The 27352-nt window shown below is 33.7% G+C and overlaps 1 protein-coding gene across 10 annotated transcripts in view; it reads right to left on the bottom strand.

The window, feature by feature from the left end:
- LOC140434075 (uncharacterized) overlaps positions 1-27352 on the bottom strand; it is a 41438-nt gene that overhangs the window by 13157 nt on the left and 929 nt on the right. For 3 of the 10 annotated variants that reach the window (XR_011950020.1, XM_072522088.1, XM_072522089.1), the window contains exon 1: positions 12318-12515. Coding sequence is in view for 6 of the 10 variants with exons in the window: in XM_072522092.1 (XP_072378193.1) it covers positions 1984-3723 (1740 nt within the window). In the remaining 4 variants the exon portion in view is untranslated. Of the gene's footprint in view, positions 1-1758; positions 3792-12317; positions 12522-15874; positions 16033-20779; positions 22268-27352 lie in introns of those variants that run through there. The other 7 variants (XM_072522094.1, XM_072522092.1, XM_072522090.1 and 4 more) reach the window with 7 other exon arrangements.

The following is a 27352-nucleotide window of genomic DNA, read 5'->3' as shown; positions in this document are numbered from 1 at the left end:
TAAAAAATGTTCAATTATCAAGTATATTCACTTGAACAACCTGAAAATACCATATGAAATAATTTAATAAATTTTTATAATCGTGTATTACACAGCTACCAATGAAATATATTAAATAACAAACTTTTTGAAAAGCGACCCTGTGTATTTCGGTAGTTTATTGAGAGACTCTTGTATACACAATAAGATCAAGATAGAGATGATTATTGCAAAGAAATGACTTCATTTTCATTAAAGTAGTTTTAGTCATTGCTATTCTACGTTTTATTTCTATGTCTGAATCTAGTTGGTCCGTTATCACCGTTCCCAAATATGTCATTTTGTGAACTTTCTCAATTTGGACTCCGTTTAATTGAAGTTTCACATCGGAATGTGGGTCACGACTAAACACTAAAAATTTGTTTTTGTTTGAGTTTATTTTAATGCCCATTTCCTCTCTTACTTCGTGAATACGATCAAGAAGAATTTGAAGACCTTCAATATTACCTGACAGAATTACTGTATCGTCTGCATATCTAATCACATTAAGTAGTTCCCCGTTGATTTTTATTCCATATTATGGTTGTCTTGCAAGTGCCTTTTTAAATGACTGCTCCGAGTAAACATTGAACAATATTGGCGACAAAATGCAACCTTGTCTAACTCCACGTTGTATGGAGATTTCATCGGTGTAGTTATCTCCAATTTTTACGATAGCAGTTTGATTCCAGTACAAATTTTTAATAACACGAATATCCTTGTCATCTATTCCGATATTTTTCAGTATTTGCATTAATTTTACATGCTGTACTTTATCGAATGCCTTTTCGAAGTCCACGAAACATGCAAATACATCTTTTCTTTTCAACAAATCTGTTGTGAAGTATTCTTAGGAAAATTTTAAGAGTGTTGCCCATTAGGCTAATTAATCGATATTTTGAGCATTTTCTCGCATTGTGTTTTTTAGGTATTGCGACAAAGATGGATTTAGGCCAATCTGTGGGAATCACAGTGTTATATATTGAATTAAAAAGTCTTATTACTACTTTTATGTTATCATCCTGTTTATTGAGAAACTCTGAGGATATCGCACTTGAAAAATTAAGTATCAAGTATTTTGAGCCTGGCCATAAATTCATGGCTGCGGACTCATTCCACCACCAAGTGGAACGCTCCATGAAGCAAATGGGTAAAATATACGATTTTAAAGACTTTTCAGATGCAGTAACAAATGCAGCAAGTAATGCTAAAGTAATTGTTATGGAATTAGCTGACTTTTTTTAATGGTAAGATGGTACTTCTGCATATAAACTGAATAAAATTAATCCCAGGCCATACCTAAATCAAATGGTTCAAGTAAATGTTTCTAGAGGTAAATATACTTTTTCGTACAAAACCAGCTTCACCTCAGAGACAGAAAGTGAAGTAAACATTCTAAATGCAAAGAATGCAAAACAGGGAATGACAAAACCTTCACACAAGTCCATTCCTAGAGGCATAACGACTGAAAGAAAACAACTAATTATATCCAAATTGTGTGGACACATGCCTAAAAGCAGACAAACGTTTTGGAATAATTTACTAACTTCAATGGAACCTGGAGCTTTAGATGATTAAAAAAACTGATTATGACTTTGTGTTATTTTGTTTATCTTAATAAACTATACCTTTGATTAAGATAAGACTTTTTACTTTACCTTATTTTTACGATTTGTTAGGATTAAATGTCGTATCTATCAAAAGTCTAATTTCAAATACTCTGAAAGAAAATTGCACGCACTCAATTAAATTTGTAATCAAAAAATATATTGCTATGTTGTAACAAGATTTTTAATGAGTCATTACATTTGATGGTAATTAATCAAATCTAAAACATCGAATATCTCAAAATAGGGATTTTGTCAGTTACGATTTCTATTCTTAACAGGGAAGTCTACTGCAGATACTGTACATTATTTATATCGGTAAAGCAGAATATGCCTTACCGATTCCTTTCAGAACATCCTAATTCTCTAAAAATGTTTGAATTAAAATTTTCAATTGATCACCGTCAAGCTCAGGTCTCATATTGATTCTTTGTAGACGCGTGACATCTTCTTCGTCTATCTTAAAGGTCATCATTATAAAATGTTTTCCACTCCGTTTCCTCCTTAGAAAGCGCCAGTGACTAGTGAACAGTCCCGCATTTTGGGCTTCTAGTTTTGAAAGAATAACATTTGGACCTTCATTACATGATTTGCGATGAACCCATAAAGATACTGACCTCGATTGGATTGTGACAGGAGGCATCATGGTCTTAACTGCTGCGGGTGGTAATTCTTTTATGTCTGCGACTCTTAGATGGATACCCTCGTGGTGTCCCTTTAACTTCGGAACCATATCATCAAGCCACGCTTTCGATTTCTGGTCTTTAGCGGTGAAAACATATTCACCTCCCGTGAAAATACCGTGTTCAATTTGTGGTCTATCATTCGGAGTAATACTTGCGATGTGTGACCTTAATACAGCATCCAAAACTCTTGTTTCAAATTCCTTTAATAATTTGTCTGGATATCGTCTGTGAACAACTATCGTCTTATACTCTATGTTACTCGGTACTACACTTTTGTCTTCCATCTCTTCCCCACATGTCCACAAGTCCAATTCAATAATATCATCTTTCGTATTATCCGAATTCCGGTAATTTGGATTCCGGTTAATTTTCCCATTTCTAATTGACTTAAAAGGATTATCACGTACAACTTTCGTCTTATTCTCAATGTTGCTCTGTACTGTACTCTGCTTTATTCCAAGCGATCTACTTTTGTCTTCCATCTCATCTCCACATAAGTCAATAATACCATCTCTCGTATAATCCAAATTCCGGTTATTCGTAAAAGGGTTAATTCTCTCAATTCTATTTGGCTCATAAGGATTATCTCCTGGTGGTATAAAATCTATTCTCTCATCTACTCCCGTCCCCCTTTCACGCGGCATATTTTTGGCATCTCGGCGATTATCCGAACTTCTATTTCGATCCAGAGGACTTCTATCACGGTTAAGAGGACTTAGTTCACGCGTTTCACGACGAAATCGAGCCCTTTCACCGCTGATCGGACGCCTTTCTCGAGTTGTAAAAGGGCTCTTTCTGCGCGTTTCTTGTCTTCCATTGGAAGGAGGGCTTCTCCCACGGATTCCAAGACCATAGCGGCTTCTTTCACTATTGGGAGGGCTTTTACGGGTTTCATTTCCGAAACGACTTCTTTCACTCGTGGAAGGGGGGCTTCCTCCGCGAGTTTCACGATGGACTTGACTTCTTTCGCCGTCGAAAGTATTCATTTCGCGAGAAGGTATCTGCCCATATGAATTCGAAGCCCGAGCATATCCCAAAGGGCTTTTTTCACGATGGATATCCGATTCCTGTCTTGAAAATGACCCAACCATCGTTTCAGGTTGTTTATTCCCAGAAGGGTATTTTGGTTTTCCAAATATTTCAGCAAACTCTCTATCATCAGGATTTTTTTTGGGAAATTTATTGGAATTAGAATAGCTGGTATTTTTAAAAGGATCTCTTACATAAGTTGTCGATTGACTTTGAGAGTAACTAAACATCGAACCCACTACTTTCATTTCAGTTGGTCGGTTGCGTGTTTTGCCATCAGCACCTTGTTGACTGGGATATTGCGACCCTGAATTTTGAGCTTGCGAATAGATATTCACAGACTGGTCATGTTGGGACTTATATGTATTGAACCAGTAATCCATTTTACCGGTAGTTATTTTTTATCCTCAATGTTTTTCATACTTTTAAATGTTGAAATGCTTGGAAAATTCTGAAAGCAACATCTTTTATTAAACAAGGTATTATCGGTATCCTATGTATGCATTTATATAGAGTGAGCATTAGTGCGACGACGTCCAATTTGACGTAACGGATACAAAAACTATTGTAAATGAAGAAAATAAAGTAAATGTAATCCTTATTGTCACTGATAATCTGCATATTAGTACGAGGGAAATTACAAATGCTTTGGAAATTATACTATAACAATTTTCAATTGAAGTTGCGACCCACCGCTATTCCTCTTATCAACTTTGCACAGGTGTACCAAAATAATATTTTAATTATTTATTTACACTCATAAGTAATTACGTAAAATTTAAATCTAAGACCGATATAATTATTAAATTACCATATATATATATATATATATATATATATATATATATATATATATGTTTTCACAGGCATCTTATTGTTAATATAGAGTGCCTAATACAGTGCTTCAATAAACAGAAAATTTGACAAAATAATTGAATCGATTATTTCTTTAAGGGACTAAATGATACATTCAAGTTTTGAGAAAAACAAAAAAATGTTGTTTATTTTTGAACCTCTTGATATTTTAAACTTTTTATTCTTTTTTCATTAGTATGGTTCGGTTAATATATATATATATATATTATATATATATATACATATATATATATATATATATATATATATATATATATATATATATATATATATATATATATATATATATATTATATATATATATATATATATATATTATATATATATATATATATATACATATATATATATATATATATATATATATATATATATATATATATATATATATATATATATAAGGTTTTTGAACTCCTAAGTGGAGCATAGAGCCTTGCGCTAAGGCCTTCACTTCATTCCAAGACTTTCCTTGGCCTCTTATCTCGTCCATGATGGATCTTCTCCAAGTTTGTACTGGGCGACCTCTTTTTCTTTTTCCTTGGGGATTCCACTCTAGGGCAGTCTTTGCGATACTGCAACTATTTTTTCGGAGTGTGTGACCGATCCAACCCCACTTTCTGGACTTAATTTCATTTTGTACCCTCTTTTGTTCGGTCAGGTGTAGCAGATCGTCGTTTCTGATGGTGTTAGGCCAGAATATACGAACAATTCTTCGTAGACATTTGTTAACAAAGACCTGCAGTTTGTCTGTGAGGGTGTTTGTCACTTTCCAGATTTCACATCCGTAGAGTAGAACAGACATGACATTTGATCGGAATATTCGGATCTTTGTCCTTGTAGTATACTCGCCAGATCTCCAAACAGGGTTGAGCGTGCTGAAAGCTTGTTGGGCTTTTCGTATCCTCATACGAATATCGTCTTCTGTACCTCCGTTTTCTGTTATGACACTTCCAAGATACGTAAAGTTTTCCAAATTTTCAATCTGCATATTGTCGATAGTAAATAGCGTGTTGTTCCTTGCATTTATTCTCATGGACTTGGTTTTACTAATATTGATTTTCAAACCTATTTTATTGGCTTCAGTGGAAAGTGTTTCCAATTGGTAAGCCAGATCTTGGAACCTTTGACCTAATAGACAGATATCGTCCGCGTATTCTAGATCGCTTAAGCGTGTGGTTAACGTCCATTGTATCCCTCTTGTGTTGGAGTCTAGTTTGGAGAGAACATAGTCTATAGCTATGTTAAAAAGAAACGGAGAAAGCACGCATCCCTGTCTAACTCCAGTAAGTATGTTGAATTCGTCACTGTTGATCCCATTGTGTGTCACGCTGAATTTCGCATCAGTATATAGTGACTTTATAATAGAAATTATTTTTTGCGGGATGTTTCTTAGCTCTAAAATTTTCCATACAGCAGCGTGAGACAAGCTATCAAAGGCACGTTCAAAATCAACTAAAACCATGTATAGGGGTGTGTTCCATTCAACCGATTGTTCCATTATTACCCTCACAGTACTAATCTGGTCTATTCAGGAAGATTCTGGTCTAAAGCCTGCTTGATTAGCTCGAAACTCAACCTTGTTTGTTATTCTTTTCAGTATGATGGTCGCGAAAATTTTATTTATGACAGTAAGCAAGGTTATTCCTCTCCAATTTTTGCACAGTGTGAGGTTGCCTTTTCTTGGAAGCTCGATAATGTTACCTTTTTTCCAGCCCGCTGGAATGTGGTTTATTTCCCACACCTCTCGGATTATGGGGAGCAAAAGGTCAGCAGTTAGATGCGGATCAGCTTTAAGTATTTCAGCAGCAATGTTATCGATTCCCGGTGACTTGTTGTTTCTCAGAGATTTGATAGCTGCTATTATCTCCTGCTATGGTTCGGTTCAAGGTATGTATTAATCAAATCGATCTAGAATTTTGAATTTTCTTTATTGGACAGATTTCTCAAAAAAAAAATAACTTGGGTCCTTTCAGAAATATCTCCTTCTTCTTCGCGTGCCATATCAGAATTATCCGACGGTGGCGATCACCATTGCGAAGGCTTCTCGATCTCCTGCAATATGGAATAATTGTCCTGCATTTGATATCTAAGTCCAGTCACAAATGTTTTTTAACCAAGAAACTTGTTTTCTTCCTTCACCTCTACGGCCCTCTATTTTGCCTTTAAGGATCAGTTGTAATATTTTATATCGACTTCCTCTTACTATATGCCCCAGATAAGACATTTTTCGATGTTTAACAGTCTTTAGCAGTTTTCTATCTTTTTTGACGCTCCTTAGTACTTCTTCATTAGTTTTCCTTGCTGTCCAAGGTATCTTCAGCATTCGCCTATGAACCCACATTTCCAATGCTTCAATTTTGTTCATTATCGATACCATTAGCATCCACTCTTCTGCACACATAGCACTTAACCATTCTTTGTCTTAGTTCTAAACTGAGATGATTATTGCAAAGAAATGACTTTATTTTCATAAAAGTAGTTTTAGTCATTGCTATTCTACGTTTTATTTCTATGTCTGGATCTAGTTGGTCCGTTATCACAGTTCCCAAATATGTCATTTTGTGAACTTTCTCAATTTGGACTCCGTTTAATTGAAGTTTCACATCGGAATGTGGGTCACGACTAAACACTAAAAATTTGTTTTTGTTTGAGTTTATTTTAATGCCCATTTCCTCTCTTACTTTGTGAATACGATCAAGAAGAATTTGAAGACCTTCAATATTACCTGACAGAATTACTGTATCGTCTGCATATCTAATCACATTAAGTAGTTCCCCGTTGATTTTTATTCCATATTATGGTTGTCTGGCAAGTGCCTTTTTAAATGACTGCTCCGAGTAAACATTGAACAATATTGGCGACAAAACGCAACCTTGTCTAACTCCACGTTGTATGGAGATTTCATCGGTGTAGTTATCTCCAATTTTTACGATAGCAGTTTGATTCCAGTACAAATTTTTAATAACACGAATATCCTTGTCATCTATTCCGATATTTTTCAGTATTTGCATTAATTTTACATGCTGTACTTTATCGAATGCCTTTTCGAAGTCCACGAAACATGCAAATACATCTTTTCTTTTCAACAAATCTGTTGTGAAGTATTCTTAGGAAAATTTTAAGAGTGTGGCTCATTAGGCTAATTAATCGATATTCTGAGCATTTTCTCGCATTGTGTTTTTTAGGTATTGCGACAAAGATGGATTTAGGCCAATCTGTGGGAATCACTCCGGTGTTATATATTGAATTAAAAAGTCTTACTACTACTTTTATGTCATCATCCTCTGTTCGTTTCAGCAACTCAGTTGGTGTATCATCTGGACCACAAGCTTTTTTAATTTTAGCATTATTTATAGCGTGTTCTACCTCGCATTTCATAATTTCTGGGCCGTCAGTACAGTTTTGGTAGAATTCGGCAATATTATTCCTGTCATCTTCAAACAACTCTCATATATACAGCTGCCATTCTTTTCTCATTTCGTGCTCATTTACAATAATTGTGTTATTATTGTCGACGAGTACAGAAGTAACTCGTTTTTTAAATATGTTACTCATTTCTTTTAGTTTTTTGTGCATATTAAATAAGTCGTGTTTAGATATTACATCCTCCATTTCGTCGCACATTTCTCTCATCCATTTTTTTTTGGCTAATTTGATCTCCTTTTTTATTTTTCTCTGCAGGTCTATATTATGTTTCATTAGATTTTATCAGTCGAAGTTGTTCCATTAATTTCATGATGCCGTCTGTCAACCATTCATTTTTCTTGATTAAGTTTTTTCTATAATCATTGTTTGTGGAGATTTCGTTAACTTGGTTTTTAAATTCACTCCATAGTTCTTCTGGATCTTCTAGTTGTTCTCTGATGTTTTTTAATCTATTGTTAAATTCTTTTTTAATGTTATGTTTTATGTTTATATCGTCAAAGTTAAGTACATTGGTTTTTGGTTTTTGTCGTTGAATTCGCTTTAACCTTAGTTGATGATCAGATCCAATATCTGCCCTAGGAAATGTAGTGACTTTTTTGACAGCATTTCGGAAACGCTCATTTACAAGTATATAGTATCTTTGATTTCTTGAGGAATCAGGGTTATTGCCATCATCAAATAGGGCTTTCCAAGTGTATAGTCGTCGCTCGGGTAGTTTATACCAAATGTTTGCAATGATCATATTCAGAAATATACATTTTATAAAGCAAATTTAATTTTTTAGGTTTTTATATCATTCTATGGTGTTTTTATTGTGAAAAACAGCCACAAAATATATTTAACCAAAATTAAAGAAATAATATACTTAATATAAAATATAGAAATAAAACATTATTCTTACAAAGTTTAAAACAAAATCGAAAAAACATGGTTTCCAGTTCTATTAAGATGATTTGGTTTTGGATTTATTGGTCTTACAGGAATTTATTATGATGACATAAAACTCTTGCTTATCTTCTGGTACCCACTGGTTAAGGCTTTGCAAATGGCCTATTTTTGTTTCCAAAATTGTAATTTCAAAGTAAAGTTTTCGCAAAAAAATGTATAATAATATCTGTATTTAATTTTAGTTTCAGGATACTTGGATCTAAACATTTCGTACATAATTTTTGTTGTTAATATTTTTTTATTAACACCACATATTTAAGTTCTTTGAAATTAAAAAAATCTTTACTGTTAAGATTTAATTTTACTACAGGGCACCACCAAAGACTTGGAAGTCTACGAAGAATCTTGAAGGAGCATTTACAAAGTGGGAAAAAAAAGTCACAAACGAACATGTCTCATGGCTCAAAATATAATGGATTCAATCACTGAAGGAAGAACCGTTTATGCTATATTACAAGGGAACTCTTAACGAGGCCTTTCCATTTTCCACTCTATGTCTAAAATAAGAAAAATCAAGAAGGCCAATTTCATTCTGACAAATTTATACCCTGCGCCAAGACCTGTGACTAAGGAAAAGAAAAGGGACATGTTAGATTTGCTTTCATACATTCCACCAGTCAACCATGCTTACTTACAGGGACATGAAACAACAAAAACACAAAGATACCTTCCTGCAAAGTACAACAAAAAAAAAGAATTAATAATTTGTTGTGTATTTTGTTATAAAGATTCTAACAAAACCTTCTGTTTCTCATAATGCACAAAAAATGACTTACACATGGGTGTTCCATTAAAAACAAATGGTTGTACACTGTAAAAGTGAATGGCCCTGTATATTTAAAAATAGTTTCAAAGTATGGTTCTATGTATGCTCCAACTCTTAACTACATCATTTTTTTGATCTCCTACAATAAATGAGTAATTCAACTTCTTCATACTAATGCCTCACCCTGTATAAATGAGTAATATAATTATTAGATCCCCATGATAAAATTTAACATTTTGTTAAAAAAATAATATCGCTTAAAAAAATGCAAAATATGTTTATTTATTTTGAAACTTTACAAACACTATAAACTAATAGTAATTACATGTAAAGTGGTAACTAAGAATGTAAATGTCCAACTAATAAAATTAATGAAAGATAAGAAACTACCTAGTGCATGTGTTTTATAAATAATTATATATTTGATTTTTGTATTTAAAGACTAAAACATCTGACTGTGAAGCAGTTATGGGATGGGTTCTAAGGTTCTTGAAAAACAATTTAATGATGTCACCATAACCACTGGAGAACACATAGAAAGCTTTGAATTCCAGTTGGCAGATGAAGCAATAATGAGAAAAATTTATGCAACCAGTAAAATTGATCAAGATTCTCAAATCACCAAAGAACTTTCTAGAAAGACCAATGAGATTCAAAAAGGTCTCCCAAAAATTTAAAGAAGTTTCGAAAATGACAGAAGAGGCTTCTATAATCAATGAAAACATTCTTGGATCCATCCGTGATGTGATATGCCAAAGAAATGTGAGCCAAAACCTTCATCACACCTAGAAAACTAGAGAGATTACAAGAATGAAGTTGACATTTTGCACAAGGCAGCAAAAGTACAATTAAATGCCAATATTATTTCATGAAAACCATGTAGTATAAATACTAACCACTGGATAATTACAGGAATGCCCTTGCCATGTATGAAGAACTATTGCCACAAATGATCAGTGGCACCCTGTACAGCTACAATAGATTTAAAAAAATAATTCATATATGAAATTTGTCTTCAATTGGAAGAGTAAAGGTGAAAGATCAACCTGGTGAGATAAGTCCACATAGTCCAGAAGTTAACTTAGTATCAGGACACACAGGCATGTAAGAGAACAAACGAGCTGATGCCCTGGTAACAAATTGTTCCTCCACTCTGCCTATGGGACCTGAATTAATAATACTAAAATTTAACATCAAGTGGCAGGTGGGTATTTTGACATTACAAAAACATTATAGATTGTTGTTGCACTTGTTTACAAAGAGATCTTCCATTGCAAGGTATGAGAACATATGGCACACATTTTCAAAATTAACACTGTCTAATTTTTCAATACTAGACAATGGTTTAATAAATCTAGACTGGAAGATCATATGGAACGTAACTGAAATTATTTTATACACATTACCATGTGTCGATTTAATCCAAAAGAATCCTACTCATTAATGACAGTGCATTTTAGGAAGAAATTTAAACAGAGTAAATAAACAGTGGAGATAAATCGTAGTATGCTTTAATTTACTCTTACAATACATTCTACCACAGCTGCCATATGAGTGAACAGAATTTATACTATATAAAAAGCCCAGGAACTTTGTAATTCACTCAAAGCATAATCAAAAACAGTATGCATGTATAAAAACATATTTATTAAGCTCAAACAGAGAATGATAAAGGAATGCTGTATAATGAAGTTGAACGAATCTATAATAATAGCACCAACAACTACATAAAAATCCTGAAATTAGCATGAATAAAAGCTTGCAATAAATGTAGACATTTTTTTTTTCAGGCCTAGAATAATGAATAATATATTTTATCTTTAACCACAACATAATGATAGCTTGAATTAATCACTTTTTAATGGCATTTGGTATTTACTTAATTTCTTTTTAAACATGTACAAATTAAAAATATTATGCATTGCCTTATGTTATTTATTAAACTCTGGTCAGTGAGGGATGCTTTAATTGATGTCTAGTAGCCTACTATGACCTGTGTCATAGTTAGCTTATAATTACAAAATTATTATCCATAAACTGTAGCCTTTTTGGATATAAGTTAGATAGTAAAATATTGTTAAACAAAATGTTTACTTTTACCACATAGTTCTAATAGTAATAATAATAATCACATAAATAATGGCAGTTACATAAAAATAAATAAGATATAAATTTTTGTACTTTCTTATTTACTTAAGGATGATTAATAATAGTGAAACTAGTCCAAGTCCATGAAATCACCTAATCATTCAAATGCTATTCATGTTATGCTCAGTTCTTCAAATTTTTTAAGTTCCTTAAGCTGTGTATTGCAAGACTTAAATATTGTTGTCTATCTCAAAGCTCTGCATTCATTCTTTTTCTTCATAATTGTTTCTAGAATTTCCACGGTAGTAGTTCATTTCACTTCAATATTCTCGAATTTAACCACAAATGTGCCCCAAATGTAAAGAGTTTCATAAGTGGAATTACTCTAGTACAAACGTTTTTTAATCCGAGAAAATAGCTATTCATTTGTGCTTGTGTCATTACTACTAACATATTTTTCACAATATCACTGTTTAATTGCTTCAAATTCTTAAGAAGAAATTTCTTATTCTTATCAGGGTATATGCTGTGACCTTGTTTTCAACATTCCACCAATTCCACTGCTTTAATAAATCCCTTTACCAAACCCACAAAAAGAGTTCCCTTTACAACCTGTTTCTCCAATTAAGTATTTTCTATAGTGTGGTCGCTACAGCCTAAGTAAAATGCTTCTCTTTTTACGACTTTGTAAGATTAAAATACACCCTGACTTCTGCACCAAATGTAGACTGTAGACAATTCTCCATTGCATTGCAGTGTTTAAACTTACAGCTTGTCCAGCACGTTACTCGTTATTGTAGATTTATTTGTTATCAATTTAATTAAACTTTATACAAAATTTCAACTCAAAAAAATATGGAGGCAATAGCTTACCTTATAACAACCTACTGTTGTCTATTTAAAACATTACATCTACAAACAAAATATGTTCAACCACTGTTCAATAAACGATTCAACTTTTAATATTCACCATTATTAATATGATAATTCCTGTAATTTCAAACTTATTTTGCGTTGATTACTCGATACTCGGTGAGCAAAGGCAAAACATTGATAAAATGTCAAATGTCAAACCAAAAATCGACTGGTCGACTGTCCATAAAATATACCGGCCTCAATACAGGATGGTAAGTCGCCATAAAAAAATATATAAATTGGAAATAATAATGCTAAAAAAATACAAAAATTTTCATATTATTACATCAAACCACTTTTAGTTAAAACAATAATTGCTGAAAACTGCAATTTTTGTATGAGACCTAAAGTATTTTCACAGAATAAATAAGATTTTAAAAAAATAATTTAATTTTCATTTTAAAGATTTAATTCTGTGGATGACATCCGTGACCTCGGTTTTCTTATGACACTATAATATAATATTTATGTACAATATCAAGGGTTTTCTGTTTAATACATTCTATTTTTTTTTTCGATCTCTGTTATCGATTTACGTCGTTATCTCTTTCTTTAATATACAATGTGGAAACCACCTATGGAATAAAATTGTTTGTGACCTTATTATAGAAAATAATAAAAAACTCTGGGACACGTTAACTTTTAAATTTAAATATGCGCTTTTTGAACATAAATTTAAATGTACAGGGTGATCCACGCAACTCCGGCATAGTCCATAATCCTTATTTTTAATGAAACACCCTGTATATTTTTATTTTTTTAAAAGATTCTTAACAACCTGGTTTCAACGAACTAGGTATATCATGTAGGGTCTATAATGAATAATACAAGGTGAAATTTTGAAATTAATAATTTATGTGTTATGGTATTATTTTAAATTAGCTAAATACAGACAAAACACTTCTACAGTGTCAGTATATTGGGGAAAATTTCTGTTTAGTAACCGTGTTAACATTTTTTGTCATGAATAGGTAAAAACTGTCTAGATAGTCTGCTAATTAAACTAAATCTGTAAATAATGCGGATTTTTATCAATCAGTTGTTGGTGTGTTGACATTTTACATTAAAATAATAAATTCCTAATTAAAAGCTAATTTCTTGCACAAATAAAAATGAAATATTTAACACAGACCCACTGAATTGAGATTTTAATGATGATCGGTTACGGAGAGAATTGTAGAAGTCCAGTTGAAGTAGCAAACTTATTTAATCAGAGGTATCCTCAGTTGCCTAATATTTCACAAGGTACTGTGTCTAAAATGTATGCACAATTCAGAGAACCTGGACATGTTAAACCATTAAAAAGAAAACCGAACTTCATCGAAGATGAGGTGAAAGTGGATATTTTGTTAAGTGTTGCAGAGAATCCAACGTCAAGTTCACGTCAAATTAATGTGAGTCACACAACTGTCCCAAGGTGTCTCCATGAAGAAAAGCTTCATCCATATAAATTGATTTTTGTGCAGGAGCTAACAGAAGACGATCCAGATCGTAGAATGGATTTCTGCGAAAAAATGATGGATAAAATTAACACAAATGAAATAGCTCTTGGCACAATTCTTGTTTCTGATGAATCAACATTTACATTGAACGGAGAGGTAAACCGACAAAACTGTAGATATTGGTCAGCGGAGAATCCTCATTGGATGCGTGAGACACACACTCAGTAACCTCAAAAGTTGAATCTTTGGGCAGGTATTAACAGATCATATTATTGGTCCTATATTTGTAGATGGTAATTTGGCAGCGGAAAAATATTAAAGCATACTAAGAAACGATGTTCTTCCTCAGTTGGCTAACTTTTATCCCAAGTTGCAAAAAAAAATCGACATTTTGATATTTTCTTAAAGCTCTGTTGCAAAACAAGATTAAGTCGATGGGCTAGACAATGCACAAAAATTGCTTGTGGAGCATGTGATTTAATTTTTTGTTGAATTCCATTTAAGTGCTCTGACATCACACTGGCTCCATCGTAACATTGTCGTACAAGCTTATGTCGGTATTCCAAAGGCTCTAAAACTGTCCCAGCGATACTGAACAAATTCTCAGCTGTTCTACCGGCACTTACATCGTAAATTCCCATAAACCTTTCAATTAATAGTCCTTGAGGATTTACGCATCTTAATATTATTGAAGACTGCGACATCTGCGTTATGTCAGTAGTATCATCAATTTGGAGAGAAAAAAATGGACTGTGTTTAATTTCAGTTATATTATCATTTATGTAACCAGAAATGCACTCGATTAATTCATTTTGAATTGTTTTTGATTCTCCACTAAAAACATTTTTGATTTTTTCGTAATGTTTTTTAGTTTCCAAAGGGCTTTGAACAATTAACAGATTTAATTACTCCTTAAAATTACCCCTGTTACTCGAGTTACTTTTCTCATCATATCCCCTAAAAGACAACTCTTGTTTGCTGAGGTACAAAACTGCGCCAATAACTGTCCGCAAACAAATTCTGTTTAGTCGAACATTTTCATTAAAATTTAGTTTATGCAATCTAGCGTTTTCTTTTAAGACTTAATTAATCGACTTTTTAAATGATCTCCAGAATCTGCGTGCTTATGCAACGATCTATTAATATTCAAAAAATCAACACAACCGTCTCTATTCCACACAGACTGTTTATTTGAAAAACGGAGACATGGCCAACAATACAATTTTTCTAACGCTGTGCTACTACACAACCAATTGAATTCTGTAAAACAAGAAGACTTAAAATTAATGTTATACGACTTGCATGTTTTTTTTAACTTCATTTTTTAGTCCTATGTTTAAAATACTGGTTGGTCGACCATGTAAAAGAACATCCTTTTTATCTTCATTTTTCCAATGCCTAAACGGAGTCTCTAATATATTACTCACCAAGTCATTAATTGGATTCATATCTGTCTAAAATTATTTTTGTCCAAACGAAATCCACGAGAACACTTTATATACGAAACAAACCACAGAGAAATGTATTAATAAAGTGCACTAAACAAATAAACTTAATACTGTAACTAAACTAATAAATACTATACTATATAAAAAATATCTATATATTAGACTAAATTTCAAAATATTGTCTCTGCGAAATTTCCGAAAAATAGGAATACTAAATACCCATCCAACTAGTGGGTGAAGACGGATAATCTATTTTTAAACGGAGCTACACTTGCTAATTTTCTCAGCTATCACTAGCGATAGACTAACGTCACGTTGCAATGGCAAGCGTGAACGCTTATCCAGATGGATTTCTCATTTCAAAAATGATATTCACCTATTCCTGAATCATACACGGCAAGTGACACAGGTCAGGACTTCACCGACAAGTAGCTACCGCTAATAAAGCTAGCTGTCTTTTTTAATTTTTAGATTAATTAAAATAGAATAAATAATTGATTTTAGAAATCATAATGTTGCTTTTATTTTTTATTTATTTGTCTCAATTTAATTATGTTTTTTTGGTGAAACTCACCTTCATCTACTTCACCTGGCCGGCCGCCACTGACTAAAATACAAATTTTTACTTTACCTCTTTATTTAAACACAATAATACAATAAAACTTTAATAAAAAAATTTATTCTTTTAATTTGAAGTTGGGGACATCTGTTTGAAGTTAATAATTAAATATCCATAAGGATAGTAAATTACTTCATAAGGATAGTAAATTACCATTTTTTCAACTAAAAAATAAAACATGTGTTAAATACATTCAATTTGTGATTTAACTGTTAAACATAAAAAAAATTCTCAATATAGTCCAGTCGTCAGAGAGCTGACCTCTAAAAATCATACGAACAAGCTGAATTTTGCAGAGGCAGAGTACCCAGGAGCATGCGATAAGGTAAGGAAGAATGAGAAGGGGCGAGATCGAACATAAACAGGGAGGAAGAAAGGGAGATAAGAATTAAGTCATAGCGAGAAAGTGCTAGAATGCGGGAGAATTGTGCGTGAAGGAGAGATCGGGTGAACGCCGTGCCGATGTTGCGTCCCAATCAGGGCGATCCGGCCGGTAATTCATCGCTGAGGAAGGTTTTTTTAGCAGATATAGTAAAAATCCACTATTTGGAAGAGTGATTTCACCGTTTAAACGCAGAATATCCTCAAATTTAAATGTACACAGAGCGGCCGTCGTGAACTACCCGTTTAATTTGCGTTTTCTCATAAGAAATCACTTCTTCAGGTACCATCTCCGCTACGGAGGTTGGCAATCATCATAGCTATATTAATTTTTGAGGCACTAGCTCTAAATAGTTGTTTTGAGCTGCATCCAAACCATTCTCTCAGGTTCTTAAGCCATGAAATTCGTCTTTTTCTGCCACCTATCTTTCCTTGCATTATGAGTCGCAGGATGCCATACTTCTCGCCCCGCATCACATGTCCGAGATACTGGAGCTTTCTTTCTTTATCACAGAATGTATAATTAGTACATTTATTGGTGCTTCTCTATAGCAGACTTGACCACGAGCTGCTGTATAGTGTAGCCTATTCTTGTTCATAAGTAGCAGTTATGATCATACAAACCTGAATTCTTCGACACAGCTATTATTACCGTCATAAAAATACCAAAAAATGAGTTTTCTTAGTACTAAAAAATTGAGCAAACATTGTAATAAAATAAATTTTATTTACATGGTTTTGTTACATATTTAAGTTTATAAAATAAAAATCGAAATTTTAAATTTCATTCCCATTCTGTTTAAAAGACTTGGCAACTTGGGTATTTGTAAAGCATCGCAACGATATCACTACCGCCCGTCCGTGTCGAAGCAAGAAACATTCATTTACATAGGCGGTGCTGGTGGGAGTGCTTGTGTTGTATTTTGTGAATATATTTTGTGCGCTTGAAGTTTGTGGTGATAAACCGAGTGTTATTGGAGTTTGTCGTTTTATAGCCAATTTTTAGTTATATTCTGTGATTATTGAAATACAATAGACGAACAACCGAGTTGTTCCAAGAGAAAACAGCAAAATTCTGATGTTGATTCCAAAAATGAAAAGCCGCAAAAGAGACGGAAAATGTTAACGTCAGAAGAGTAGTGATACGATATGAAGCAATTGCCAGCAGAAAAATGGCATCAAATGTTAGCCAAGCGATCGACATTTGTAGCAGTTTCGAAAGTAGCCATGATCGTGTGCTCAAAAATACATCGGAAAATAAAAAAACAAGAAAAAGGTAAAACTAGAGGTAGAAAAAACATTGTTTTGGATGACGAGACAAGTAGTGTTATTCGGCAAAAAATTCATTCATTTTATTTTCGGAGTTGTGTTGTTGAAATAATTGTGGCCTATTTAGAACAAATAATATTTAAAAAATATAATATAATTAACGTTGAAATAAAAGTGAGTGTACGCCACTGAATTTTCATACATCTTTTCCCACTTCTCCGCATTCAAACGATGAAATCACTCTTCCAAATAGTGGAATTACAGTATAGGTCTCTGGCATTGACGGTGATGGTGTCCTAACAACACTAACGCGCGGCCTCGGATATCATCATGGCCACGCTGGATGAGTCCTGTATAACCGAAGCTGGAAGGCGGTTCTGCCCACCTTCTAGGACCGAGGTATATTTCGAACATTTGGACCACCACCCTCATAAAGGAAAAAAAAAGGAAAAAAACCTAAATTATCTACAACCCTTACTAGACCAAGTGAGAACTGTAACATACGGACTAGACCTTAATATTAACAAAACTAAATTCATTGTTGCAAGTCAAATTTAGATCCCGGGACACTAATAGCAGGTAGCGAAGAGATCCAGAGAGTCGACAGATTCACTTACCTCGGAACTACCCTCAACTCACAATGGGACTAGGCTCAAGAGATTAGATCCAGAATTTAAATGGCAAGTGGATATGGAAAGTGAATTTGGAAGTGAATATGGAAAAAACTGAGTACATGAGTATCGAAGGAAATCAACATAACCTTCTCGTAGAGAAAAATCAAGAGATCAAACTATGTGATGACTACAAATACCTAGGAGTAAAGATCACTCAGGACGGAAAATTAGGTGCAGCCATTAAGGAACGAAATACACAGAGAAGGAAAGGCATAGCCTTACTGAACAGCGTACTGTGGGATAAAAACATCTCTAAAGAAAATAAAAGAAGAATATACAACACCATAATAAAAAGTATCACAACATATGGATGCAAATTGTGGCCCCTAAAAGACAGAACAGAGAAAATGCTTAGAGCAACAGAAATGGACTTCTGGCGCCGCTCGGCGGGAATCTCCAGACGCGACAGAATAACAAGCGAGAGAGTCCGAGAAATCATGGGGGTTACACATAATATTGTTGATGACATCAAAACGACACAACTCAGATGGTACGGACACGTAAGGAGAATGCCGGAGAATAGAATAGAAAGACAAATTCTTGAATGGCAACCAAGAGGTAGGCGGAGACCAGGAAGGCCTAGAAGAAATTGGAGAGAAGGAGTTGATAAAGAAATCAGAGAAAGAGAACTGGAGGACGATCTATGGAACGATAGAATCAGATGGAGATTGGAAATCGGAAGACGTCGAAGAACGTTTGTAAACCTACATTATATATATATATATATTTAAATGGCACGGTCTACATTTATCAAGTTGAAATCCTTGCTGTGCTGCAGTGATCTCAGTTTGGAAACCAAGATGCGGATAGTGAGGAGTAAAAGCGCAGCACCGGTTCGGGGCCACAAAAATAAAATTTCCCCAGATCTACTGAAAAACAGGGCATTTCACAACATCTGGCAACAACACCTTTCATAAGAGCCCATTTGTTAGAGTGAGGTAGAAAATCAATTTTTCCCCAGATTCTGGGGAAATTTTTAAAAAATTTTAAGGTCCATTCTGGTCATTTTTGACGCTTTTTGTGGTGGGGGTAAAACGTTAAAATAGCTAAAGGCTATGTCAACAGTCCAATAACAACGGAGGTACGACGAAATGATCTTTTGACAATACCACCATCTTTATTTTTCATGTTAACATATTTCCTCGTCCCTTTCATTTGACACCTCGAACATCATGATCGGACAAATAACAACGGAGATACGATGTAATACCGTTTTGACGATGTCTCTGCATCTGTTTTTTGTGATAACATATTCATTAGCCCATTCTCTTTCATTTACAGCTTCATACGTAGTAATTGAACAAATAACAACGAAGATACGATATAGTGCCGTTTTATCAATGTTGCCATGTTTGATTTTATTGTTGTCATATTCGATATCTCATCCTCTTTCATTTGACGTCTCATAAGTCAAAATCGGACCAATAGCAACTGGGATACAATATAGTACCGTTTTGACAATGTCTTTTCTTCTGTTTTTTTGTGTTAACGTATTGGATATCCCCTCCTCTTTCATTTAACGTGTTACACGTAGTAATCTGACTAATAATAACTGAGAAACGATATAGTGCCGTTTTGGCATTGTCTTTGCGGTTGATTTTTATTTTAACACATTCGTTACCACCACCCCTTTCCATCGATACCTTGCACATTGTTAAACGTTGAGCCGTTTAGACGTTACAAGCTTAGTGTTCTTTTGGTAATGCCGCCATCTTTGTTTTTTGTGTTAACGTATTCGTTACCCCTCCCCTTTCCGATGATACCTCTTACGTCACGATCCGACGAGCCATTTTACCCCCACCACAAAAAGCGTCAAAAATGACCAGAATAGACCTTAAATTTTTTAAAAATTTCCCCTAAATCTGGGGAAAAATTGATTTTCTACCTCACTCTAACACATAGGCTCTTATGGAAGGCGTTGTTGCCAGATGTTGTAAGTGGGTATGTAAATAAAAAAAAAAAAATTCCGCTCTTGGTCCGACAATAACCCGCATCAATTACACGAAAGACCTTATATTCAGACAAGGTAAAGATCCTTCGTTAAGGATCGTCCGACCTTATTTTTTTAAGCACGAGAATGAGTACGCAGTAACAATAAACTCTGATCGTTATGTGAACACGTTCAATAATTTTTTTCTTCCGGCAATCAAGAACTACAAAAATGAACACATGACCTTTCAACAGAATGGTGCAGCATGTCACACACGACGAGTGTCAGTAACCCCCCACGAACTATAGAGGCTTTGAAAGAATGGATACGCAAAGAAGTGGAAGCAATACCTCTAAAAATGTTACCCAATGTTGTAAACAGCTTTGTACCACGGCTGCAAGATTGTGGCGATAAAATGGACGCCACCTTTCCCATATCATCTTTAAAAACTGAATATTTCTTCACTTACACATTATTTTCCATCTTTGTAGTATAAATTTGTTTTATTAAATTTGATAAAAATATATATTTTCAGTTTTTTTGTTCGTTTGAAATCGTACCGTTTCATAGAATCACCTCGTATAATAAACAACAAAAATTTCATAGTATCATGCAGATACTGCATTATTTATATTGGTAAAGTAGAAAATGCCTTACCGATTTCTTTCTGAACATCCTAATTCTTCCCTTTAAATGGTTTAATTGTAATTTTCAATTGTTGACCGTCAAGGCCAGGTCTCATATTGATTCTTTGTAGACGCGTGACATCTTCGTTGTCTATCTTAAAGTTCATCGTCAGACCTCTTTTTCTATTGCCTTGCTTACGTATAAAGAGCCAGTGACTAGTGGATAGTCCTGCATTTTGGGCTTCTAGTTTTGAAAGAATATCACGTGGACTTTCATCACATGTTTTGCGACGAAGCCATAATACAGCTACAACTGACGTAGTCGATACGTGTTTAGTATTAGCTTGCTGCTTAACTGCAGGAGGAGCCATCATGGCCTTAACTGCTATGGGTGGTAATTCTTTTATGTCTGCGACTCTTAGATCTACACCCCTGTGTCCCTTTAACTTCGGAACCATATCATCAAGCCACGCTTTCGAGTACTGATCTTTAGCCGTGATGACATATTCACTCTGTGCTGAATCTCTCGTATAATCCAAATTCCGGTTATTCATAAAAGGGTTAATTCTCTCCATTCTATTTGGCTCATAAGGATTATCTCCTGGTGGTATAAAATCTATTCTCTCATCTACTCCCGTCCTCGTTTCACGCGACATATTTCTGGCATCTCGGCGATTATACGAACTTCTATTTCGATCCAGAGGACTTCTATCACGGTTAAGAGGACTTAGTTCACGCGTTTCACGACGAAATTGATCCCTTTCATCACTGAACGGACGCCTTTCTCGAGTTGTGAAAGGGCTTCTCTCACGGATTCCATGACCAAAGCGGCTTCTTTCACTATTGGGAGGGCTTCTTCTACGGGTTTCATTTCCGAAACGACTTTTTTCACTCGTGGAAGGGAGACTTCCTCCCCAGGTTTCACGATGGACTTGACTTCTTTCGCCGCCGAAAGTACTCATTTCGCGAGAAGGTATCTGTCCATATGAATTCGAAGTCCGATCATATCCCAAAGGGCTTCCTCCACGATGCATATCTGATTCCTGTCTTAAAAATGAGCCGACCATCTTTTCAGGTTGCTTATTCCCAGAAGGGTATTTTGGTTTTCCAAATATTTCAGCAAACTCTCTATCATCAGGCTTTTTTTTGGGAAATTTCTTGGAATTAGAATAGTTGGTATTTTTGAAAGGATCTCTTACATAAGTTGTCGATTGACCTTGAGAGTGACTAAACATCGAACCCACTACTTTCATTTCAGTGTCTGATAATATAGCTCTATTTGCGGCTAACATTTGCTCAATTACTGCCTTTCGTCTTTCCGAAGCCGGTTTTCGTTTGCGTTTATTATCAGCACCTTGTTGACTGGGATATTGCGACCCTGAATTTTGAGCTTGCCCAATATTCACAGACTGGTCATGTTGGGACTTTAATGTATTGAACCAGTAATCCATTTTACCGGTAGTGATTTTTTATCCTCAATGTTTTTCACACTTTTAAATGTTGAAATGCTTGGAAAATTCTGAAAGCAACATCTTTTATTAAACAAGGTATTATCGGTATCCTATGTATGCATTTATATAGAGTGAGCATTAGTGCGACGACGTCATTTGACGTAACGGATACAAAAACTACTGTAAATGAAGAAAATAAATTAAATGTAATCCTTATTTTCACTGAGAATCTGCATATTAGTACGAGGGAAATTGCAAATGCTTTGGAAATTATACTATAACAATTTTCAATTGAAGTTGATTCATTGGCAACATCGCACTTAAAGCGACCCGCCGCTATTCCCTTTATCAACTTTGCACAGGTGTACCAAAATAATATTTTAATTATTTATTTATACACATAAGTAATTACATAAAATTTAAATCCAAGACTGATATAATTATTAAATTATCATATATGTTTTGACAGGTATCTTATAATTGTCTAACAAAATAAAGTAAATTTTACTGTTATTATAGAGTGCCTAATACAGTACTTCAATAAACAGTAGCCTACCTAAGTTAGTCTTATGAAGTTTCTTGTCGAAAACAGTGTCACAATCCCGTCCAATCTCCACATTTTCTCTTCTTCCTTGATAACTACTCTAATTGTTCACTGATCGGCTGTCATAAACGTTATCCATCACTATTACCGAATTTGCCTTGACTCATGAAAGAAGAGATTCAAACCATTATTCAAAGCGTTAAGCGTCCATTTCTTCGTGATAATCCTGTTTTTTTTGGTGTACTATCGTCTAAAAAGCCACTTTCACTACCTATATATGCGCTACAATCAATCGTTTCCCTTTTTAATTCAATTTTTCGTCTACAACGACAAATTTTTGCAGATTGCACAATTCCAGCCACCTTTTTTCAGCTACAATGCGTTCAATTGTAAATACAGATAATCCCGTTAAAAATGAACATTACAGCTTCCACTGTGTTTCAATGTATGTTTTAAATTTTCATACACTCTACGGGACAATCTGCTTTTCTTCTACCGACATAAACTTTCGCTTTCTTTGTACATTACTTGGACCCGCTACGGCAACCATCTTAATGCTATAAAAAGAATAAAAATAAATGATATTATTCTGCTATTTGTCTGTTCTGTACGAAACAGAACACACCACGCCTATGCAGACATGGAGGCTTGATAATGAAGAAACCGAACCATTTCCAAGGACGTAAATATATAGACCAGCGAAGTGTTGATAAGTTAACCGATGTTTCAAAAATGCTCCCGGTAAGTGCCAGTAAGAATTTGTAAGACATTTAACAATGTTGCCGTTAGCTCTCAGTTCAATTTGTAATGAGTCACCTCCAATTGAAAATTGTTATAGTATAGTGGTAGTAATGTAGGTAGGATTTAAAAAAAAACAAGACGTATTGATATTATGTACAAAAGCTTAGTGAGGATGACTAATAAAAAAGTAGAATTTTGTCGGTGGTTGCAGCAACAAGTTTAGAATGATGCATATTTCTTCGAATATGTTTTATTTAAAGATGAAGATACTTTCCACAAGAATGATACTATAAATAGATATAACTTTCACTATTACTCATCTTCTAATTCACAATAAAGTCAAACAATCTGCTCGTTGAATGTTTCGGCTGGAATTCTTGGAAATTATGTCACCAGACTCTAATTTTTTGGGGATCATGGAGAAATGTATCTACATTTTCTAGACAACGAACTGCCGGAATTATTGGAGGCAGTATCGCAGAACATATCTACGTCAGATAATGTGGATATTATATGACGGCGTTTTTTAGTGGATGAGCATTTAAATGATAATTTTCCTGAAAGATGGATTGAAATGGGAAGAGCTAGAAGGTGACCTTCTGGAGCTCCAGAGTTAAACAAGCTAGACTTTTTTCTCGAGCTATATAAAAGAAGGTGTCTATAGAGCAACTAGTAGAGAAGTCTATAGAGTTCAACAAATTCCATTTCTTCCTCACAAAAACGTTTGACAGAGTCTAACTGAAAGATGTAATCCAAATAATGAAGCAGAAAAAGTCGATAAAAAACACATAGCAAAAATGAGGGAACTTAAAGATGCAATAAAACAAGAATAAAAAACGGTGCATGGAGTTTGGGGAGCGCTGACGGAAGCGAATACCTCTTATATCGGGTTATTACTTGTGTGGGTTATTGAAATTTTATGTCTGCTCATTACTGAGTTGTTAATTTTTTTTACAACAACACCACATATTTAAGTTCTTTGAAATTTAAAAAATCTTTACTGTTAAGATTTAATTTCACTACAGGGCACCACCAAAGACTTGGAAGTCTACAAAGAATCTTGAAGGGGCAATTACAAAGAGGGAAAAAAAGTCACAAATGAACATGTGTCATGGCTCAAAATATAATGGATTCAATCACTGAAGAAAGAACCATTTACGCTATATTACAAGGAAACTCCTAACGAGGCCTTTCCATTTTCCACATGTCTAAAATAAGGAAAATCAAGAAGGCCAATTTCATTCTGACAAATTTATATCCTGCGCCAAGACCTGTGGCTAATGAAAAGAAGAGGGACATGTTAGATTTGCTTTCATACATTCCACCTATCAATAATGCTTACTTTCAGGGACTTGTTGAAACAACAAAAACACAAGATATACGCCCACTGGATTTAGTTGATATTGAACATTATTGCAAAGAAAGAACTTTATGATAGTATTACTTAATGTAGTTATTTGAGTAAAACATAAAATGTGTGCCTTTTTTAAATTTCAATTTACAACAAATTCAGTTTTTTCAAATACAGCGATATAAGTCGCTTTAGCTTTATAAAATACAACAACAAAACTACATAAATGATTTTCAATATTTATCACATTTAGACAAAGATATCTCCGTGCAATGTACAACAAAAAAGTGCTGATAATTTGTTGTGTAATTTATTATAAAGATTCTAACAAAACCTTCTGTTGTTCTAAAATAAAAAAAAGTAATATTATTTTAAAATACAGCATATTATATTTCAAACCCTTATATTGCGAAAACCAGAACACTGAGAAGAGTCCAAAAAGCTAAAAATACACAGGGTGTTCCATTAAAAAAAAATGGTTCTACACTGTCAAAGTAGATGGCCCTGCATATTTGAAAATAGTTTCAAAGTATGGTTCTATATAAATGCTCCAACTCTTAGCTACATAATTTTTTTTGTATCTCCTACAATAAATGAGTAATTCAACTTCTTTGCACTAATGCCTCACCCTGTATAAATGAGTAATATAATTATTAGATCCCCATGATAAAATTTAACATTTTGTTAAAAAAATAATATCGCATTTATTTATTTTGAAACTTTACAAACACTAACAACTAATAGTAATTACATGTAAAGTGGTAACTAAGAATATAAATGTCCAACTAATAAAATTAATGAAAGATAGGAAAATGTTGCGTGTGGTTTATAAATAATAATACATTTGATTTTTGTATTTAAAGACTAAAACATCTGACTGTTGAAGCAGTTGTGGTATGGGTTCTAAGGTTCTTCAAAAACAATTTAAGGATGTCACCATAACCACTGGAGAACACATAGAAAGCTTTGAATTCCAGTTGGCAGATGAAGTAATAATGAGAAAAATTTATGCAACCAGTAAAATCGATTAAGATTCTCAAATCACCAAAGAACTTTCTAGAAAGACCAATGAGATTCGAAAAGGTCTCCCAAAAATTTAAAGAAGTTTCGAAAATGACAGAAGAGACTTCTATAATCAATGAAAACATTCTTGGATCTATCCGTGATACTATGTCAAAGAAATGTGAGCCAAAGCCTAGAAAACTAGAGAGATTACAAGAATGAAGTTGACATTGTGCACAAGGCAGCAAAAGTAAAATTAAATGCCAATATTATTTCATGAAAACCATATAGTATAAATATTAACCACTGGTCTTAATTACAGGAATGCCCTTGCTATGTACTAATAACTATCGCCACAAATGGTCAGTGGCATCCTGTACAGCTACAATAGATTTTAAAAAATAATTCATGTATGAAATTTGTCTTCGATTGGAAGAGTAAAGGTGAAAGATCAAGCTGGTGAGATAAGTCCACATAGTCCAGAAGTTAATTTAGTATGGGTACCAGGACACACAGGCATGTAAGAGAACAAATGAGATGATGCCCTGGCAGACAGGGTTCATCCACTCTGCCTATGGGACCCAAAATGATACTAAAATTTAACATCAGGTGGCAGGTGGGTATTTTGACATTACGAAAACATTACAGATTGTTGTTGCACTTGTTAACAAAGAGATCTTCCACTGCAAGGTATGAGAACATATGGCACACATTTTCAAAATTAACACTGTCTAATTTTTCAATATTAGACAATGGGTTAATGAATCTAAATTGGAAGATAATACGGAACATAATTGAAATTATTTTATACACATTACCATGTGTTGATTTAATCCAAAGGAATCCTACTCATCAATGCCAGTGCATTTTAGGAAGAAATTTAAACAGAGTAAATAAACAGTGAAGATAAATCGTAGTATGCTTTAATTTACTCTTACAATACATTCTACCACAGCTGCCATATGAGTGAACAGAATTTATATTATATAAAAATCCCTGGAACTTTGTAATTCACTCAAAGCATAATCAAAAACAGTATGCATGTACAAAAACATATTTACTAAGCTCCAACAGAGAATGATAAACGAATGTTGTATAATGAAGTTGAACGAATCTACAATAATAGCTCCAAAAACTACATAAAAATCCTGAAATTAGCATGAATAAAAGCTTGCAATAAATGTAGACATTTTTTTTTCAGGCCTAGAATAATGAATAATATATTTTATCTTTAACCACAACATAATGATAGCTTGAATTAATCACTTTTTAAACATGTACAAATTAAAAATATTATGCATTGCCTTATGTTATTTATTAAACTCTGGTCAGTGAGGGATGCTTTAATTGATGTCTAGTAACCTACTATGACCTATGTCATAGTTAGCTCATAATTACAAAATAATTATCCATAAACTGTAGCCTTTTTGGATATAAGTTAGATAGTAAAATATTGTTAAACAAAATGTTTACTTTTACCACATGGTTCTAATAGTAATAATAATAATCACATAA

This window comes from Diabrotica undecimpunctata, chromosome 2 (assembly GCF_040954645.1).
Source record: "Diabrotica undecimpunctata isolate CICGRU chromosome 2, icDiaUnde3, whole genome shotgun sequence".
In the NCBI taxonomy this organism is placed as follows: Eukaryota; Metazoa; Arthropoda; class Insecta; order Coleoptera; family Chrysomelidae; genus Diabrotica; species Diabrotica undecimpunctata.
Note: the sequence above shows the minus strand (reverse complement) of the source record. Positions and strands in the feature narration are given on the sequence as shown.